General features: G+C 42.3%; 2 protein-coding genes across 3 annotated transcripts in view; both read right to left on the bottom strand.

Moving 5' to 3' along the window:
• Positions 1 to 22,263, bottom strand: part of LOC127044584 (tRNA (cytosine(38)-C(5))-methyltransferase-like) — a 513,024-nt gene that overhangs the window by 373,785 nt on the left and 116,976 nt on the right. The window lies entirely within an intron of this gene.
• On the bottom strand, positions 1,858 to 22,202 carry HACD1 (3-hydroxyacyl-CoA dehydratase 1). Of its 2 annotated transcripts, none has more exons than XM_050939680.1 (7): positions 21,893 to 22,202; positions 16,040 to 16,157; positions 14,808 to 14,826; positions 14,636 to 14,718; positions 9,590 to 9,711; positions 6,682 to 6,860; positions 1,858 to 2,072 (listed from the first exon to the last, which is right to left on the bottom strand). In XM_050939680.1, the coding sequence occupies exons 1-7, from the start codon at positions 22,012 to 22,014 to the stop codon at positions 1,990 to 1,992; spliced, it is 726 nt and encodes a 241-aa protein (XP_050795637.1). In that variant the 5' UTR covers positions 22,015 to 22,202; the 3' UTR covers positions 1,858 to 1,989. The 2 variants fall into 2 exon arrangements, with proteins under 2 accessions (XP_050795637.1, XP_050795636.1); XM_050939679.1 differs by having other exon boundaries at positions 14,636 to 14,724; positions 21,893 to 22,201.

The raw sequence follows: 22,263 nt of genomic DNA, 5'->3' as shown, positions 1-22,263 counted from the left end.
TAATAGTTACAGTATATAGTCATAGAACTTAGAAATGGAAACCACCTTTTAGAGTATCTAGCACCATCCGCTGTCAAAGCAAGATTGTTTCCTACAATATGTTTTCTAGTATTCCAACAAGTTGGGCTTTACATTTCCCAAGGACCTGCCAGCACGGGCCTTGGGATATTATTCAGTAACTTAATAAATCTCATGGTCAGGATCTTTTCCCTAGTATTCATTTTATATTTTCCATTTCTTAATTTCTCCGACTCCTAGTTTCAACTCCTAGTACCATGTTAATAATTCCTTTTTCTTCTCAAATATTTTCCCCATAACCAAGCTGTACATATTTAATGCTTTTAAGTCAATCTTTCCTACCTCTTACTCATGTCCATTCATTAATTTTGTTGCTGTTTTCTGCACTTTCTACAGTTTGCCTAAAGCTTACCGCTTTTGAGGTACCCAGAACTTAACATGGTATTTCAGATGTGGACTCAGCAAAGTCCCTGAAGAGGGACAATCACATCTCCCTGCTCCACGACATGACACTTCAGCATATGCAACCCAAAATTGCACTGATCTTTTTCACTGCCACATCATATTGCAAATGACATTTTATCTGTGGTCCACTGTCATTTCAGGTCTCTTCCAACTTTATGGCTTTAAATTCCTGCCCAGATTTCTAACCTCTGTAAGACCCATTATATAACTCCTCTCTCCATGCTGATGTTTATAACATCTTCAGTTTAGCATTATCTGTGATTTTCATTAACATGTTCCTCTTCTAGATTATTAAAGATGTTAAATAGGACCAGATCCAAAACTGTTCCTTGATTACATTATAAAGAGGATGGAACAATTAACGGAAGGCACAATTAAAAGTGCATAACGAGCTGATTCAAAATACAATTTACATGTCAAGACAGTATTTTAAAGTATTTTTAAACCTTCCATTTTTATCCCATTTGATTAATTGTAAGAAATAAAATACTTTGCTGTAGCTGCAGTTTCCACGTGTACTTCCATATTTACTTCTCACCACCACCCCTCATGTTCCCTAACTCTAGAATACAGAATAAACTGGTAATCAATTCACCAGGACAAAATAAACCTGGGCCACATCATCAGCTATAGCTGGGCATCAAGTAGTAGCAAACTGAAGTACACTACTCTAAATCTGCACAGAGAATCTAGAGTTCAGCTCTTTTAAAAGCTTATTCTATTATGCTAAGATATGATCCTGCAAGTAAAAGGTTGCAGCACTCCCAGGCCTTGATCCTGCACCTGAATCTGCTAGCATGGACCACTTTTCCCATGCCAAGTCTCAGGCCTAATGAAGGGTCCAATTCTACTACGCTTACTGATGCTGAACTTGATTCTAGAAGTTTCAAAAGGACAATTGTGAAGGAAGATACTACTTAATGTAAGGGCGGCAGAGTCAGACCCTAAGGAATTATAATCCTTGCTTTAGTCTGGACTGACTACTTTTAATGGCATGTTCTCATGAGGTTCAAGAGACACTCAACTCTCAGTTTTGAATATTGACAAAGATTAGTGTTTTCAAAATAATAAGAAAGGACACAATTTAAGCCACCTGTCCTATGAAAAAAATAAATAACCTAATTTTGAATTATCTATTTTTCAGAATACTTCCAATAATGTTCATTAACTGTTTTTTTTTTTCCGTAATGACCACAAGAAGTTCTGTAATAGAAAGCAATTTGGCAAGCTATTCTATCTCCTGCCTCTATTTGTCAACTTATATGTTTAAAAAAAAGGGAAGAAAATAGTTTGAGGAAACAACCAACCAATGAAATAAAATAATCAAAAGTAAAGCAAAGTTTGAAGACATACTGAATTTACAAAACAATACAATCCATGTTATTTCATGCACAGCCATTTATTCTTGTTCCATAATTTAAAACTTGGACTCAAAAGGATCACATGAAATGTTCTGTTTCCATTTCTTATTATTCTGTAAACAGCACTGTGGTGACAAGAGTTGGGTTAATCATCCTTTTCTACAATCACTTCTCCATGAAGCACCTTTCTTCTCTGCCACAGCATATGAAAGTAGAGTTGCGGAAACACTTGATCAAAGAATAAACAAACAAATTAGAGGAAAAAAGGGAAATTACATTTCTAACTATAGACTATTCAGCTGAGGAAAAATTACAGCGATGGAGCAAGTAACACTGAGTTGCTTATTATGGCAAACTATGACAAACACTGATGGGACAGTTCACACCACCGAAATCCATGTAGGGATCTGTGCATGGATCTCCCTCCAACTCTTTGGCTGCGGAAGTAGGGTCAATGATTTCTCAGCAACCTCCATGGCCCTGTGGTCCACGATCTGTGCTGAGGAAGGTTTGAATGGGTCAGGACTGGAAGGAGGATGCAAACTTATCTCCCTCTTGTCCTACAGAAATTGTTGTAATATCCTACCCACTTCACCACCCTCCATCTCCCATAGGACTTTCTGCGGTGCTCATCAATGTTGTATCTGATAAATTCATTAATATCTGTGAAGTTATCTTTACAACACCCCTGTCAAGCATGTGGTATTATTACCCCCACTTCACAGATGGGAGCAAAGAGACTCACCACAGAGAGGTTAAGGCCAAAAGTGTCTATTAATTTTGGGTGCTCAATTTGAGATGCCTAGAGCCTGAACATTCTTTTTAGAGCACTTTACAAGTTCAGCTAGTGACTATAACATGGGTGGAATTTGTAAAGCTGTGTATGTAAAAATGCTGAAAATGTCTGAGAACATAAAAATTGGATGGTACAATGAATCCCAGTGATGACTGAACCTGGAGATATTCAGAACAAAAAGAACTAATAGCTAGGCTTGTAGCTGTTTCCGTCATTCCACTGACTCAACACACATTCTAGGCTTCAAATTGACACACAGATTGACAGTGTCAAAATCTTATTATATCGATGCACAGCTTTAATTGACTTCAGTTACAGCTGTATGTGCTCAACGTCTATGCATATCAGGCCATAGGTGACTCAGGTAGGGCATCCAGAAAATGAGGAACACATAACTAGTTCCATTTAACTGACTTGCCCAGCATCACATAAGAACTTCGTGGCATAGGCAGGGATAGAATCCAACTATCTAGGGCAGCATTCAACTTCTTTAAGCACAAGACTATCCTTTCTCTTCCTGCAATCCCCTGCCTCCTTCACTGCACACCTTCCAACTTCTGCAACAAATGAGGCAGGGTCATAGAGACAACAGTCTCCTTCACCATATACCCCTGATTCATACCCAGAGCACAATCCATCCTGTGCATTGGATAAAACGGGGTTTCTGTGGGGAAAAAGTCATATATCATTAAAAACTATGGGTACAATTTTCAAAATCATCTACATGATTTAGGACCTTAAGTCCCACTTTCAAAAGGGACATAGGTACTTAGGAGTCTAAGTCCCCCTGACTTTCAATGAGATTTAGGAACCTAAGTCACTCAGGGATTTTTGAAATTTTTACCCCATATCATAATACATATGCACCAGGGTGCCTGACTTTGCAATCTTAACGTTATTTTAATCATAGAACTGTAGAGCTAAAGGGAGATCAAGAGGCAGGGCCAGCGCTTCCATTAGGCGACCCTAGGTGGCAGTCTAGGGCACCAGGATTCAGGGGGTGGCATTTTGTGCGCTCCCTACGGGGTGCACGAGAGCTTCCAATTCCGCTCCCGTCGCGCCGCCGAAGAAGGACCTTCTGCCGACGTGCCGCAGAAAACAGCGGCAGGCAATTGAGCAGCTCAATGACTGCTGGTGTCGCCTGTGGCATTTCAGCGGCGCGATGAGAGCGGAACTGGACGCTCCCACGTGCCCCATGGGGAGCTCAAAAAATGCTACACCCCGAATTCCGCCTAAGGCGCCTGAAACCCTGGCGCTGCTCCTGTCAAGCAGTCATCTAGCCCCCATACTGAGGCAGGATGAAGTATACCTAGATCTAGTTTCTTTGTGTGTAATTTCCTAATTTTAAACAAAGTAAACTGAAAAACAAAAAATTCCTTCATGTGGAACCATACCGATCCCTTCATGGGTCATCAGCAGGCTTGATATCTTAAGGTGCATAGCACAGACCTCAGCCACTTAAGCTAATGCTGCAACAATCAGCAGTAGCAAGCTGTTATCCACTGTGTGCCAAACACTAAAAAGGGGTGAGACACATAGAAATGTAGCAATTACCAATGTGAATCAGACCCACTGTCTATCTTGTCCCATGACCAGTACCAGATGCTTCCAAGACAGGTGTAAAAATCATACACTATGTAGATGTGGGATAAACTGTCATTCACATTAGATCTCATCCTGACCTTTAATAGTTAAACATTGATTTAACCCTTGAAACATAAGATTTATTGTTGTTATAATTAATTATAAAATTTATAAAAGTCCACAATTTTTGTTATAATTAATTATAACTCTGGATATTCTCTTAATCCACATGAATATGTAAACCCTTTTTGAACCTTGCTAAATTGTTGGCATCAACAACTAAGAGTTGTTGGGGCAAAGAGTTCAACAGTTTAATTACACATTGTGTGAAAGAGTATTATCAGTTTTGAATTCCCCACCTTTTGATTTCCCTGAATGTTCCCTTGATCTTCTGTTATGGGACAGGGAGAAGACAAATCCCAATCTCCCTTCTCTATACCATTTGTTATTTTAGATATTTTTATCATGTCCCCTCTTATCTGTCTCCTTACTAAGGTAAACAATCCAAGTCTTTTAAATCTTCACGAGTTTGCCTCTCACCCTGTGATTCTGTAGCTTCCTTAATAGCCTCTTGTGTGGAACCTTGTCAAAGGCCTTTTGGAACTCGAAATAAGTTAGATCAACCACTGCTCCTTTATCCACTAGTTTACTGACACATTCAAAGAATTCTAAGAGATTAGTAAGACGTGATTTTACTTTACAGAATGCATTCTGGTTAGAGCCTATCAATCACAATATTCCAGGTGTTTTGTTATTATCATTTCAACTAATTTGCCAAGTACAGATGTAGGGCTTACTGGTCTAAAATTCTCAGTTTGCCAGTGGCTTTCCAATATATTTGCAGAACAGCAGAGAAACAGTGAGACCCAGGAAGCTCAGGACCCAGTTCAAATTCTGTAAGGCAGTGTGTTCTAGTGGTCACAGATCCTTCTGCCCGTCATCTCCAACATCCTCCTTCTGCCCTATCCCCTTGCATAACCCTTCCCAACCTATCCCCATCTGCCTCTGTCCTTCCTGCATCTATCCTATTCTGCTCCTATCCAAGCCTCCACTCCCAGCCTGCCTTTGTTTCTTCACTATTCAACTCCCCCAGCTCCCAGCCTCTCCCTATCTCATCTGTTTCTACCCCCCCTCCAAGCCTGTAGACTCCAGCATGCCTCTATCCCTCCCGAGTCTGCCCCATGCCCATGCTGCTCCTCATCTCTCTGCATTTGATTGAGACAGCTTCTCGGTTCTGAGAACACAGTAGAGACAGTCTCTTTGCTATCAGTTCATGTGTCTAATTCAATAGTGGTTCCCAGGAGTGAGCGATTGCACGAAACGTCCTGCTTCCCCTGGTCTGAAGCATGCTCTGTGTTGTTGGAACAAAGTTCTGTAGGAGTGAAGTGCAACATGCTCAGTGCAGATGGAATTTTTAGAGAATTTTGCTGCTAGCCTCTAACAAACCTTTACTGAGTATGTGCAAACCATGATTTTCAGAGGCCAAATTTTAGATGGGATTTTCATGGGGATTGCAAAATGCACATCCTTGACACCAACCGTGATTCAAATTTCAAGTCCTTTCTTCAAACAGTGGAGGGGCTAGAGCTTCTCAACAAAATGGTAGTAGGATTCTTTTAACATAAGCAACAAATCTTATTTCTCCCTAATCTTGTTCTCGGAAATGGCTAAACTATTTTCACTGAAGCCTTCCAAATATATTCAACCTGAATCAGACACCAAGCATGAAAAATTTCTGCCTAAGCAGTTAAAGTGTGGCAAAATTTTAACTAACTAGGTCCTATAAAGTAAAGTATTAGGCAACGTTAACTACAGGCGTCTCCGTGAGCTGTGCCTATAATTATTAGACTTCATTGCACTGCATAAGAACATAAGAATGGCTATACTTGGTCAGATCAAAGGTCTATCCAGCCCAGTATCCTGTCTGCTAACGGTGGTCAATGCCAGATGCCCCAGAGGGAGTGAACCTAACAGGTAATGATCAAGTGATCTTTCTCCTGCCATCCAGCTCCACCCTCTGACGAACAGCGGCTAGGAACACCATTCCTTACCCATCCTGGCTAATAGCCATTAATGGACTGAGACTCCCTACTGACAACAAAAAATACTACAAGACCCCAGGAAGGGGGATTGAAGTCTGAGCCCACTGGAGCCCTGCCACCCCGAGCAGGGGAGTGGAGGGGGGTGTCAAAGCCCAAGCCCAAGGGCTTCAGCCCCAGGCGGGAGGCCTATAACCTGAGTCCTGCCTCCCAGGGCTGAAGCCAAAGCCCGAGCCCCTCCTCAGAGCTGAAACTTTTGGGCTTTGACCTCAGGCGACAGGGCTTGGACTTTGGCCCTGGCAAGTCTAACCACCAGCCCCGGCGACTCCATTAAAATGGGGTCCTGACCCACAGTTTCAGAATGGCTGCATAATGTATCATTGTGTTCTTGGTATTATTAAAGTATAATAATACTTACATGGTATATATGAGGCCATGACAATAATAAGGAAGTAGTAGTAGTCAAAAGAGACATTATACTTGTTGGGAAGTCTCAGTGAAAAGATGCCTGTCTTCTTCACATAAGGTAATGCAGCATGAATAGTTAGAAGTTCACCAGCAACTCCAACAGGATACAAGATGATAAAAAAGTTGTATCTGAAGAAAAACAAATCTAAGAATTAATTTTTTTTAAAGAAATTTGTGTTGTAACATTTCTTCTTTTGACAATTAGTGGCACAGCAATGAACTATAGTAGTTTCCTGCAAGAGAAAACCAAGGGCCAGACCCTCAGCTGGTATAAATGAGCACAGCTTCACTGACTTTAATAGAGTTATGTTGATTTATACTAGATGAGGATCTGGACTTAAGCCCTTACATTTAGTTTGCAGTAATATCAAAATGTTTTAATGTTTTTCCAATGTTAAAGATAAAGAGTCAAAGGTTGGAAAACTGTTGTATCATCCAATAATCTTGTTTTGGTTGACTTATAGAGCCTGATCTTGGTGTCACTGATTGGCCTGGGAGCCGGCCTGGACCAACAGTAAGTAGGAATACATATCTTCATCACAGCCCATGCCACTGGTCCAAGTGCATCCCTTCCCCATTGTAATTCTACTGAAGTTAATGGAATCTTAAGATACCTAGAAAGCCTGTTCCTCCCATTGTCATATGGGGAATCTAACGATGTACTACATCTGCCATTTACATTAATGGGAATTACTGATGCAAAAGCATCTGTGCGTGAGACCAGATATCTCAATGAACCCATTTTAGAACAAACAGACCAACTTTCAAATAAATGATAAAGCAAAGGCACTGAAAGAAGCCAACTACTTTGAATACCATATGCTACATACATGGTGGAAAAGTAAGAACTGAAATCAGCAATGTTTTGAAAAATTCTCATGCAAGGTAAGACATACAGATGTAATCATTCATAAAGAACTGTCCTCTTGCATTCAAGCTGGAGAAAGCAATGACAGCTGCCTCATAGGGTCTGAAATAAATTTACAATATGCATTCTATGACCAAACCAGATGAGTTTTAAAATGGCAGCAACTGAATATGAAACTCTCTAGAAATGGATGGGCTTAGAGGGCTCATACATCAAACAGAACAGACTAGGTGAGATGTAACAAGAAACTGATGGCATAACTCCAAATACAACTTGGCCATATGCAGAACAGACACAAACCAAAAATGGGGTATTCTGAATTAAAATGTAGGTGTATTTATTCTATTTAATAGGGAAAGACAAAGCTTTTATAATTCAAAATAAAGAGCTAGTGATCCCAAAGCATTAAATAGAAGTTTACTGTGGTTTGCACGTGTGTATTGATATATATCTATATATTCAAAAAAGGACAACACTCAAAGGAGAGGAAGAGGTGGGGGAGGCAGGTAGAGAACAGAAGACACAACTCAGATAAGCCAATGGATTTGTGCCCATTTGTGCCAGCTATCAATTTCCCCCGATTCCTGATGCCAATCCTTGGTGAAATATGCGACAGAAGAACTAATTTTCAAATGTTTGTTTTCCTGTATATTTCACACACGTATAAGGCTCTTTTGTCAGAATGACTATTTTTCCTACTGCCTTATTATATTTTGAATAGAAAAAACTCTCTAACTTGGACACATTGGGAGTGTCTGATAGTTTGATATTTTTCAAATATGATTCTAAATTTAAAGCCTAAATATATATTCAATTTAAGACAGGGGATCTTTTAACTGTTTATTTTTTTAAGTTTGCCATTTAGTCTTAAACATGCCAAAACCTACCACATACTGTATGAGCAGAAAGACAATGTGTTATAAGAATGGACATAAATATCAGCCATATCAAAGAAGTGCATTAGAAGAATCAGAACTGTGTTGTCTACAAAACAAAAATAAAGCAAAATAAATGAACAAATAAAAATATGTTTTTGGACAAATATGACAAATAATAATCTATAATGAATTTTAAAAAAGACTCATCTGCTTCATAAAAAGCAAAGTCTATTCTGTATATATATTTACTTTTCATTCAATAATTACAGAGGATGCAATTGATCCAGTTAATCTTCATGGGAAATACCCAACCTAAACACACCTAAACACAATCAGTAATGTATTTCACATACAGTAACATACTCAAGTATTGTTTACTTCAAGGTTACTTCTATAAAAAAAGATGCCCTTGTTGTTTGTGCTAAGCTAGTTAAAACGTTAACGAAGGTTTTGCAAAACCTCCAATTAAATCGTAAACTGAATACAGAATAAGGGACAAAGTCTGCAAGGTGATCAGAGCCCAAAGCTCCCAGCAGCTTCACAGGACTGAGTGGGCACTCTGGCCCCAGTCCTGCAAAGATTTATATATGTGCTCAACTTTATGCACTTGGAGTAGTCCCATCACAGTCAGCACTCACAGTGTCTATGGGTAAGTGCTTGTAGAATCTGGGCCTATGTTTGTAAACAACTAGATTTCTGGCAACAAAAGGTTTTGTTTTTTGTTATTGCATAGCGTAAGAGGATACATGGTATGATCATTTAAAAAAAAAAAAAAGATAATTTAGTACATTTTAAATTGTATTCAAAATGCAACTTAAATTTCTAAAAGTTAAAAGGTAATCCTGCAAGCATAAAACAAAGGGATGACTAGTAAATGAAAATAATTATCAAACACAGAAATTAAAAAACAAATCACATCCAATTATTTGAGCTAAAATAAAAATCCTTTACATTTTAAACCAAATGGCAATATTCCTAAATAAACAAAGCAACCAACCGCATTCTTCTGACACAAAGCCAAAGCTCACACATGTTCTCCTGTGTATTAGCTCAGCATGCATGAAATTAGCATGCACAGAACTATGAGAAACTAAACTGCAAGACATCTCCACCTGGCCCATTTAATGAAGTATGGCAAATGGTTGAGCAGGTTGAATGTGTAGAAGGAATATCGTGTAATCTCTGTCACAGTCCAAACGACCAGAAAAAGAATAACGCTCTCCTCATTCTGGATCTGTGAAAGTATAAAGAACCAACATTTTCTTCACCCTTAAACTTATTTTCTATGCAAGCGGCAACAGGCTTCCACTTAAGACATTTGGAAAAGAACTAAGAATTTGAGGAGAAGGAAAACTTGGGTATCAATAATCGGCAGCTGTAGTCACCATCACGTTAACTTTTCTATTACAGATATTCACCAACATACTGAAATTTTGCTAACTGTGCAGTACAAAGTGATTGTAACCATTGTAAATACATCAAAACACAAACTATTTAGTTGATTTAATTCCTTCTTCTGTTTACCCTGCATCTGCCCTTTTAATTTGCTCTCTTTCTTCTGATTATTGATCTATTTGTTTGTGTTTATTCTCTGTTTTCTTTTTCTCAAAATACTATGTATAATGTTTCCAGGGCCGCCCAGAGGGAGGGACAAGAGGGGCAATTTGCCCCAGGCCTCGCAGGGGCCCCCAGGAGAGTTTTTTCGAGGCCCCTGGAGCAGGGTCCTTTACTCACTCCAGGGCCCGGGCCCCCGGAGCTTCTTCCACTCCGGGTCATCGTTGTCAGTTCAGCAGCAGGGGGTTCTTCCGCTCCGGGACCCACCACCGAAGTGCCCCAAAGACCCATGGCGGAGGGGGTCCTTCCGGAACTTTGGCGGTGGGTCCCGGGGCAGGTCTTCGGCAGCAATTCGGTGGCGGGGGGTCCTTCTGCCCTGGGATCCGCCACCGAAGACCCCAGGACCCCTGAATCCTCTGGGCGGCCCTGAATGTTTCTCTTCCATTTTAGACTGGATAAAATCACATCACACTACTCTTTGTCTTGTCTGTCTTCTTACATTCACCTAGCCCATGTCTCTTGTTGCTTCCCCCCACACCTGCTTACTAATGTCTCCCTGATACACTAGACAATTCATTTTGTTCTGTGTGCTCCATGGGCAACAAAGCGAAACCTGGTAGCAGGAGATCAGGTTGGAGTGCTCAGGAGTTTGCAGGACAGTTAGCAGTTGGGAGTGGGTCGATCACTGAAGGAGGAGTAGTGAGAGGATCAAGAGCTGTGGGTGAATATACTCATTTGCAGTGTTTTAAAGATTCAAGTCCTGAGTCATTAAACTGCCTCACCAGTGGGTATCTACCTGCTGCTTCAAAACATCAGATCCTTTGGGGAAGGGGGAATCCCCAACTGTGCAAAGATGATGGTTGGGGGTCTTTTACAAATAATACCTTCTGAGAAGAATTACACACAAAAGTGATTTAATTATTTTCTTTAAAAGGGGAGGAATTTAGTAATTTCTGTGCCTGAAGACTGAAAACCTCCTGGGATTTCTGTAAAATAAAATCAGAGACATTTTTTGTTCCAAACACAGAAAAGGGAAACACTGTTTTTCAACAAAATGCAACCTAGTGACAATGCTTAAATGCTTTTCAAAGATGCTGAACATCACAACTAGGAGGTGCAGATGCTCAGCACCTCTGAAAATTAGGCTCAACATGTGTAAATTGGAAACAAGATTTAAATTTATTTATTTATTTATAAATTTATTAAAAAATTAAGAGGGTTAGGATAAATCTCAATAACAAAAGGAAAAAAACAAGCAAACCAAAGTACAAAGATAATCAAATATATAGCTAAAGGAGAAGAGAATTAGGCTACTCTCCACCTAAAGTAGATAAGAGGCTACCACCGATAGGATAAACCTGGATTCAGGTCAGAATGCTAAATCCAAGCATTAGTGCTTTGAATAAGTATGTAGAGCAGGGGTCAGCAAACCTTTCGGAAGCAGTGTGCTGAGTCTTCATTTATTCACTCTAATTTAAGGTTTCGCGTGCCGGTAATACATTTTAACCTTTTTATAAGGTCTCTTTCTATAAGTCTATATTATAGAACTAAACTATTGTATGTAAAGTAAACAAGGTTTTCAAAATGTTTAAGAAGCGTCATTTAAAATTAAATTAAAATGCTGATCTTATGCCACCAGCCTGCTCAGCTCGCTGCCAGCCTGGGGTTCTGTTCACCGAGGCCAACAGCGGGCTGAGCAGAGCCTGCGTCCAGGACCCCAGACCTGGATGGGGAGGTTTCAGGGGTCAGGGCAGAAGGCTGGGGGAGGGGGGTTCAGGGATGACAGCTGGGGTGTGAGGGGGGTGTAGGGCAGAAGGGTGGGTGTGGGAGGGGGGTCAAGGGTCAGGGCAGAGGGCTGGGGGGTGCATGGCAGAGGGCTGAGTATGTGGTGGGGGGGTTCAGGGCAGAAGGATGGGGCTGTGGCAACGCAGAGCAGAAGGCTGGGTAAGTGTTGAGGTGGGCGAGGTTCAGGGCAGAGGGTTGGGGTGCTCGGCTCGTAGGAGTGCTCCCAGCCCCCCGGCTCAGGGCAGGGGGCTGGAAGAGATATGCCCTGTTCCACCCCCTTCCCCAAGGCTCCGTCCCTACCTCTCTCTGTCCCCTCTAGGGAACTGCTTGCATGCTGCTGCTCTTCACCCCTCCCCCTCGCTAGGGTCATCAGCTGATTGGCGCAGGGAAGGAGAGGGGGCAGGGCAGGAAAGCACCACTCTGGGGGAAGAAGCGGGGAGAGGGAAGCTTGGTTGCCGAAGAACCAAGCTTCTGTCTCCTGCCCCCGCAGGGGAGAGCAGTGGGCGGGAGGGCTGAGTGGGACTGGGGGCCAGGACTGCGGCGGGCGGCTGTGTGCCGCTCAAAATCGGCTAGCGTGCCATGCTTGGCACGCATCCCGCAGGTTGCCGACTCCTGATGTAGAGAATTCCATGTGGTTGCCTCGCAAATCTCCTGGACAAGTAGTGAGATCTGAGGCTGGCTATCATCACTAACAGGCCTCTAACTACATATCCCCTCACATGACCCTGAATGTTCAGGCATGCAAAGAAATAACAAGGAGACATTCATTCATTCAGACGTTTAGATATGGGGATTTTTTTGATGTAGTTTGACCTACTGTACTGAAATCAAGTGAAACAAAGAGTGAAACAAGGTTTAGTCCGTTCCACATAAAAGTAGAATGATGAGCATCAGTGATATATGCCCTAGCCTCGACCTCCTCATTCAATGTAACCAGCAAATGATTCACTTCTTGATAGGGTGACCAGACAGCAAATGTGAAAAATTGGGACAGGGGGTGGGGGGTAATAGGAGCTTATATAAGAAAAAGACCCCAAAATCGGGACTGTCCCAATTGTTCACCCTACTACTTAAACATTTTTTCTTTTCTTCTAAAAGCAAAACAGCACGCACTTAGCTTTTAAAAAAAATTAAGATAAACCTACTTGGTATTACAAAAAAGGGAGGTAAAGGAAACAAAGTGTATAAGAGAGCTCTCTTCTATGAACAGATAAAAAGGGAATTGACAATGGAAGCAGTTCCTGACTGGCTTTCATATCTCATCAGCAGTTAGGCTTGTGCCACCTGCTGGTGAGAAAGTTTAAAGGCTCAGCACCTTGAGTTAAAAAAAGTTCTGACCCAAGACACACACATAGGAGCACAGACCCAAAAGTTGGGATCCATTCCTCAATATTTATCTTTATAGAATAGGAATTTCAAGCCCTGCAAAGTAAATAAAATTCAGACAAACTAAACTGTAAGTCCTAGTCCATTCATTACGAGAATCATAGATTCCTTGGACCACTTTTCCTTGAGCTAACAAAACAACAGAATCTACATTAAAACCTATAACCAACCACATAACACTTTCAGGGGGAAGTTGGGTAATTTTCATATGCTGGGAGGTTTCCTTTTAATGACAGTCTATTATAGTGGCATGCTGTGAACATATAATTTTAATATAATATTAATTGAAAAAAATTGCAGAAAGGATTTAATACAAACTACAAAGAAAACACCAGTGTAAAATGTCACAACAGTGTTTATCCAGATGCATTCAGTTTAAGAATGATTTCCATATGTACGTTCAACACATGCTAATTGAAGTTCTTTTTCAAAGTGGAATGGTTGACAGTATGGTACATTTGTTGATGAACAGAAGCTCTAGCCTTTGATCTTGCTTAACAGATCAAACCTGGCAGCAACCCAATATGTCTCTGTTGTCTCTCTCCAATGGCATTTACCAGCATCCTATGTGTAAGCAACTGTAAACTATAGCAGGGGTGGCCGAATCCAGCCCTTCAGACGTTTTAATCTTGCTCTCAAGCTCCTGCCAGAGAGCGGGGTTCAGGGCTGGCCCCGCTCCAGTGCTCCAGCCGGGGAGCAGGATTGGGGGCTTGCCCCACTCCGCGCATGCCATGGCTCTGTGCGGCTCCCAGAAGCAATGGCATGTCCCCCCTCCGGTTCCTACATGTAGGGGCAGCCAGGGGACTCCGCATGCTGCCCCTGCAGCTCTCATTGGCCGGGAACCACGTAGGAGACGGAGGTGGGACATGTCGCTGCTTCTGGGAGCTGCTTGAGATAAGCGCTGCCAGGATCCTGCACCCTCGACCCCCGGCCCCAGCCTTGATCCCCCTCCTGCCCTCCGAACCCCTTGGTCTTAGCCCGGAGCACTCTCCTGCACCCCCAACCCCTCATCCCCACCCCAAAGCCTGTACCCCCAGCCGGAGCCCTCACACACACACCCCTGCACCCCAACCCCTACTCCAGTCTGGAGCCCCTTCCTGCACCCCAAACTCCTCATTTCTGGCCCCTCTCCAGAACCCTCACCCCCTCCCCTACCCCAACACCCAGTTTCGTGAGCATTCATGGCCCCCCATACAATTTCCATACCCAGATGTGGCCTTCAGGCCAAAAGGTTTGCCCACCCCTGAACTATAGGCTTGATCCTGTAGGTTCTCTACCAGCAGAACTCTGATTGAAGTTTGTGAGAGCCCCCTATATGGAGCATTTGCCAGATCTTATTACTAGTTAAATAACACTTCCTGCTAAAATTAGCTTTGTATTAATAATCAGCCCTTCCTGGAAAAGAGTAAAACAGAATTTGCTCATGAACCCACCTGTTTTATACTGTGTGTTATAAACCACACCATGAAGATTCTTGAACTCACTTGGACCCCAGTCACAAGCACAGAGGTGTGAACTATTCCTTAAAAAGAGAAATACATTATCTATGTCCCATAATTCACGTTTGAAATCAGTTAAGTGAGACATTAAAAGCAAAAGACTCACCAACTGCACAGTGGACTACCTGTCAATAAAAATAAGTATAAATTAAAAGTCACTCGTTTAAAATCATTTTACTGTTTGCAGTATAAACAAAGACATTGCTGCTGTTAACAAAAATCTAAGCTTACTCCTAGTCCTTTACTCCTTATTCATACTACACTTTCATGGACTTTAACAGCAGCAAAAATAAAGATCTTAGGGCCAAATTCTGTGAGGTGCCAAGTACCCTGAATTCTTGTGCTTCACTCCTCACAGGATCAGGCCCTTGATTTGTAATACCACTGAAACAAGACTGACTTGCTTACCAAAGGAACTTTTTTACATAAGACTGATTTTCATATACATACACACACCTTGCTCTTCAGCTTCAAAACCAAACCTCAGTTTCACATGCAACATCTTATCGAGATCAGAATTCTTCTGGAAAATTTAAAGCAAGATACATAAGGTGTTTCAGATACATAAGAATTTTAAAATTTTCTTTGTTGTTCATTTCAGAAGACAGTTTATTAATTCTTTTGCTAATTAAATCTATGACTAGTGTTGATGGGTTCAGACAGAATTATTTAGAAATGTAAAGGTATTATTATAATATAAAAACCAAAACACAGATGACCATACATGTTAAAAGAGGCACATGTAGTATATACATACATCTGCTTGATGAATGTATATATACATCTGTATCAGTCTGATGCATGTGTCAAGCGCACTCAGCCTCCAGAGTGCTTTGCAAAATTTGCATAGCCCCTTTGGGGAAAGTCATGGTTCAATGAAAGATTGGTAGAAAACCATATGGGGCATGTGGGTCCAGTCTGGAAGGAGCAAAAGAGAGAAAGCCATATGGGGGATAATGAGTCCTGTATGGGGAATGAGAGAGAAGCAATCACCCATGGAGGAGGGCAGGGTGTCTGCAACGAAATAGGCTCCATAAGGAATGGAGCCCTGTGTGGCTTCCAAGATCTGTCACTGAGCAATTCTTAAGCATTTTTGAAATGTAAAAAAATACTAAGCAAATAATTTAGTAGCCTAGAGTTAATGTTACAATATGTATCCATTCCCTTCAACCAACCTTCCCCTTCCCCCAAAAAAACACCTTAAAAATACATGAAGTTAGAAAAATTGGAAATTCTGAGATATTCTTTCATCCTTAACACTATTTTAATGAAGTTTTTTTTTTTTTTTTTGCTGAGGGTAAATATTTTCTCAAGAAATGTGTAGCATTAAAAATTTACCTCAAGCACAGCAAATGTCTGGAAAAATTTAAGTGTCTTTTGAATAGTTTTGTATAAACCTTTGTATGTTCCTTTCTGCATGTAAAACCGTACCATGGCAATAGCCAATACCAGCCACCTAGAAAAGAAAGAGAATGGATAATTTTCAAATGAGAATTCTAAGAACACAAGGTATCTAAATTATTCATTACATTACTTTCATCTCAAACATTTGAAGAAGAACTTTGATTTTTGACTGGTGTTGTTTAAAAAGAGATTGAAAATATAATTTAAAATATAGCAAAATCCATTAACTATTTAGCTCCTGTACCCTACTTTGTAGAAAAGTATAGAGGGAATGCCTTGCTTCTCTTTGCAAAGAGCTCTCTGTGTTACATGGCTAAGGTATTCTCTTTTCCATAATTGGACCATATCTCTATTATTCAAAGAGTATTCATTCACGTATTTTAGCTGTTTTTAACGACTTAGCATGTTAAAAAAAAAAAGGCGCCAACTTCAGGTGCCAGCCACTTTACATATACCAGCAGTTGTCCTCAACTGGAAAACCTATGAACAACTCAGTGTAATGGTTCTAGTCTAGACTATGGGGCTTTTTCCAATATAATTTCAAATCCCCAATTGCTTATCATAATTCCATAGTGTTAGAAAACTGAAAAATTTACACGAAAAATTTAAAAAAATTATTTGAATATATGTATTTTGTTTTCTTAAAACATATTGAAAAGAAAGCACTATGGCCAACATTTCCAAACTTGGTCTCAATCCTGCAAGGAGCTCTGTGTAAGGGGACCCCTGAGAGTGGGGTTCTACCCACACAAAGCTCTTTGATGGACTGGTGCATAAGGACTTGAAGCCAAGACTGGCAAAAGCAACTAGTGATTCTGAGTGCCTCAGTTTGTGAGTGTCCATCATAAGATACCAATAAAGGGGTCCAATTTTCAGAAAGTGTTGTATACCCATCCTCTGAAAATCTGGCCAATTTAAAGTGTCTAAAGTTGGGCACTAAAAAACCAGGCATCCAGAATTGCTAGTCACTTTTGAAAATTTTGGCCAAAGTGGTTAGTTCTGGAAATGACATCTTGGTAATCATGTACTGATATTAAGAGTGGATGATTTTTTTAAAATATGCATTCTGCTGTTTAAATAAAGAAGACAATAATAATTGTTAGTCAAATTAAAGCTTAACAAATCTGAGCTAAAATAAATTTAAAAAAACCTAAGGCAGAGGTCAACAACTTTTGGCATGTGGCTCTCCAGGGTAATTCGCTGGTGGGCTGCGAGATGTTTTGTTTACATTTACTCAGCTTGATCTCGACATACTGGATTCGATTTAGAGATGTTGAAAAACTCATAGGTGGAAACCTGAGCACCGGGTTTATGAACAGTTGTACTGGATACAGTATCTCAGTTGAGAAGTATCAATTATGTTGCACAGAAGGCGTCTGGGGACAGGTGTCTACAAAACAATACTAGTGAGAAATAGTTTGCTTTTATTTAGTGTTGCTCTTTCTCTGAGTGTTATCAAAGTTGTCTACATGTATTGTGCATGGATAATCCAGGCAAAAATCAGCCAGTGCGTGCCTGGCTGTAGTTTGTATGTTAAAGATCATAAGCCATACTGGATCAGACCAAAGGTCCATCTAGCTCAGTGTCCTGTCTCTCGACAGTAGCCAATGCCAGCGAGGAGACATAATGGCCAAACCATTGGGATTATTCCCTATTCTTCAAACATAAGTGATTTTCATTTCTAGCTGGAGAACACTGACTTGTGTTAAAGTAATGTCTGAAAGATTCCTATCTAAAAGCATGTTCCCCTTAGCACTGAAGCAGCATGACCTATAATTAAAAAACTGTCTGCAGACATGCCCCCCACAGCTCCCATTGGCTGTGGTTCGCCATTCCTGGCCAATGGGGGCTGCGGGAAGCCTGCCGGGAATAGGGGCTGCATTCCTTAAATATTGCTTACATGAAGTTGTGTGGCCACTTAGCAGGGGACTCAGTAGCCCTTTTAGGAGCCTCAGGAACCTGCCTACTCGTGACAGGCTCCTGTAAAGAAAAGCCAAGTCAGACATATCTGGAAGGAATTAAATCTCTAGGTGGCCAGCTGGTAGCTAATTAGCTAATGAGCCTGATAAAGCGTTACCAGGGATCAGCTGAGGTGGATCCTTGAGATAGGAAGCTTTTGAGGGCAGAAGAATTCACCAGAGCAAGGGACCTGGAAGGTGTGCTCAGATGGGGTAGGGAATTCCAAAGAGTGGCAGAAGGGCCAGCCTGTCAGGAACTGTGTGCTTCCCTAGAGAAGGGCTACTGCTGACAAATCTCTGCACACCCTCCTCTGGCTCTAGGAAAGAATTCTTCCCAGCGATTGTCAAGAGGCTTGACTCTGGAAAAGGGCCCTGAACTGAGAGAACCCTGTTAGAAGAAAGTGGTGGACTCAGGTGGGAATTGATAAACTGAGACTGACTCTGTTTCCCAGATAGGATGCTGGGGTGAGGGCTTGCTGGTATTTTTATTGGGTCTTTCGTTAATAAACTAGACCCTTCAGAAGGCCATGTAAAGCCTCGGTGACCTTAGGGGAAAGTGAGTCTGGGAGCACCTACAGCTCCACACTTGGCCAGAAGGGGACACTACTGGATAGGTACACCCTGTGACAATAGCTTCTCTCATCTCCAAGCCTCTCTTTCAATATGTGGGGGCTTGTCTACACTACCCACTGGATAGGTGGGCAGCGATCGATCCAGCAGGGGTCGATTTATCGTGTCTAGTGTAGACACGATAAATCGACCGCTGAGCACTCTCCCGTTGACTCCGGTACTCCATCAGAATGAGAAGCACAAGCGGAGTCGACGGGAGAGTACCAGTTGTCAATTTACTGCAGTGAAGACACCACGGTAAGTAGATCTAAGTACATTGACTTCAGCTACGCTAGTCATGTACCACCATACACTGCAAATGTGGATTCTCTCATCATGCCTATTTTACATCTATTCCCCAGTGTGTTGTGTAACTACCAAGGTTCCATAATGCTGGGGCACGGGGTGAATTCCACTTCCTGTCCTAAAAATGAAACACAAGTGCCAGTTAAACAACACCCACTGATATTATTTAGGTTTTTTATGGCTAGTGTAAAATCTGAGTAAACGTTTGTAGAGTATAAAATGAGAGGTGGTCTCCACCCACTGCTGAAATCAGTGGATTATTTTAACTTCATCAATACATGTTGCCTTCACAATAACGCTGTCTAGGGTTCTAAATGTTTTGTGTTTTATAGTAAAGTATGTGTCAGAGGAGAATTATAATGGATTTTTATATGGTTGGCAATATGGCAGGTGACAGCAGTATCTTTACATAAGAGGTACCCTGAGAAGCCATATTATATCTGACCAAAAAGGCAATAAATATAAACCAAAAACATTCCCTGAATCTCATTTTGCAACAAAATGGGAACATGAAATGTCTTCTCTGACTTAACAAAACAAAAAGTTGGTAGATCTCTTGCTGAGACAGGTTATTCTTTAAACAAGCACTTCCACAGACCATTTTATTTGGTCTTCATCTTGCAACTTTTTTTTTTTTTGGTCCCATATAGGCCTTTGTATTGCATACAGAAAAATGGAAACTTTCACTCAACATCAGACAAGCATTCAGTATGAAACAGAAACTACCCTACACAATAAATTCCCCTGAGGAAGGCTTTCCGAGGCCTAAAGGACAGTTACGGGCCTAACTCCACTGACTTTCAATTGAACTTGGGCACCTACCTGCCATTTTCACTTTTGAACATCTCCACCAATGCCTTTACCAGTACGAATGACAAAATGTAATCCCATATTAGAAAGAGGAGTTAGCACAGTTTTTGTTAATAAAATTCTAGGAATACCCTGGTTTAACAAGTACTGTCTTGCCAAATGAATAAGCTTGTCAGTACTAGTATTACCCTTCAGTGTTCCCTTAAGAGTATCCACTGTACTGTATTGGTTTGAAAAGATGATGAAATGTTTGTCTTTCTTCTTTTTCCTATCCCACACAAGAAGCAAAGGGCCCACTTTTACAAGTGCTGGTGGCTCTCAACTACCAGTGGTTTTGACAGGAGATGTGGGACTTCAGCACTTGCAGGGATCACAACTAAAATGAGTGTTTCCACCTTAAAAGTCTATGGCAGGAGCCCAGTGCTCCTGAACAAATGAACAATAGGAAATACAATGAGGAAACATAGCAATTCCAAACTAGCAAAGATTATGAACAACGAATAAAAACACTAATTAAAGCTGACACAAATATAACTTCATAAAGTCCCATGCCTGACTTCAACAATTCCCTATGTAAAATGTTTCAATGTCGAATTACTCTTAAGTATTAAAATTTGTGAAAGTCTTAATTTTCTGTTGAAAGGTTGAAAATTGTCAGTTTACTTTAAGTATGTTATGAAAACTACCGCTATTAATATGACAAATCTTTAAAAGGAATGAAAATACATACAATCAACCACTTAAATATAAGCCAGAATTCCCTTAACATTAAAACTCAGTACAACCATTCAATACCAATACCACATTTTCTCAAAAGAATCCATTGTAACACTGGGCATCAGTTTGTATGCATTGGGGTGTAACTGTTAATAAGCCCAGGAGTGCATTTAAATTGGAATGGCCCTACCAGTAGCTGAATTGAGGACAAAAACTGAAATGACATATGGAGCCAAATTCAACTTTGGCAAGTGGGTACAAATCCACTGAGTTTTGTCTGCTTATGTCAGGGTTGAATTTGGCCTGTAACCTCTGTTTTCAATACTGAGAGACGGTGATTTGTAGAGCAGCAAGTTGCGAGACCAAGATAGAGCTGGAAGATGGAAACTAATGTCTTAAAATACTGTTTCAATATCAGTTAAATATTTATCAATGATGCTGCTTAGACTGAAGCCAAGATGGTTTTTCAGTGTAATAACAGTAATCATTTCCTGCACTTTAATTTCTTCCATTTGCCATGTTAAGAGTAATATACGTTGCCTGTCTCCTAAGTGCTCGCCAATGTAAGAATTTGAACCAACGCTTTTAGAAACTTCAGGCAGGCAGTGCCACATTGTCCCCTCCCTTGGCATGGGAGGAAAACGAGGAATCCTGCTATAACAACGCGCTTCCAGCCACTTTGCAACCCCTCCAGAAGCTTTCAGGAGCAGCTTGAGCCCCCCAAGTCTGCCAAGGCTCTTTGGATAGTGCAGCAGGGCTGCCAAGAGGATTCTGGGGGCCTGGGGCAAAGCAATTTGGGGGGGGGCCTTCCATAAAAAAAGTTGCAATACTATAGAATACTATATTCTCATGGGGGCAAATTGCCCCACTTTCCCCCCCAGGCAGCCTTGCTGTACAATGCCCCAGCTGGCAGTCAGCCTGCTGCAGTGTGCCTACCCCAGCAAGCCCTGCTCAGAGCGGGGAGCCGGCTGCAGCCAGCAGCTCCAGCGCAGGGAGCCCCAGGCAGGAGGCGGGACCCTCCCGTCTCTGCGCAAAGCCGGCTCAGCGTACAGGGGCGGCCGCAGTGACTTACGCCAAGGGGAGCCCCCTGCCCCGGCAGCCCAGTCCAGCATTCCCGGCTCAGGCTATACTTAACCTCCCCTCCGGGCTGCGAGATGACGCGCTCGCGGCTGCACCGCTGCACCGTATTAGGAAATGCCAGGCGGGCGAGGGCTAGCTCCGCAGGCAGCCCCTCTGCCGCCCCTGCTAGACCAGACCCCGCCCCCCAAGTCTTGCCGCCCCTCGCCCCCGGTCGCCAGGCCGCCACCTGTCCGCAGCCCGCTCCCCCTCGGCCCGCCGTGCCTGCCCGCTATATGACACTGCACCCGCAGCGCTCCCCGGCACGCACCCGGCGGTCATGGCGATGTTGTAGCCGATGAGCCAAGCTGTGGCCATCGCGCCCAAGCGCCTCTTCCTGCCCTTCTCCTCCAGCGAGCCGCTGCCGGGCCCGTCCTCCTCGCTGGACGCCATGGTTTGCCCGAGGCCAGGGGGGAGAGACGCGCGGCGGAGGAGGGGCGCGGGCGGGGGCAGGGCTGAAGCCGCGCTGACAGCTGGAGCGGACTCTCTCTCACCCCATCTGTCTTCACGATGGGCTCCTGCTGCCCCCGGCCAGCGGCTCACATGGTGTCGCCGGCTCCTCCCTTCTCCTCCAGGGGCTCCTCAGGTCACACGTGGTCCCCCGCCGCCTCTCCCAGCCCATGTCGCCGGACTGCGTGGAGA

This window comes from Gopherus flavomarginatus, chromosome 2 (genome assembly GCF_025201925.1).
Source record: "Gopherus flavomarginatus isolate rGopFla2 chromosome 2, rGopFla2.mat.asm, whole genome shotgun sequence".
Classification (NCBI taxonomy): Eukaryota; Metazoa; Chordata; order Testudines; family Testudinidae; genus Gopherus; species Gopherus flavomarginatus.
This window is presented reverse-complemented; position numbering and strand designations above follow the sequence as displayed.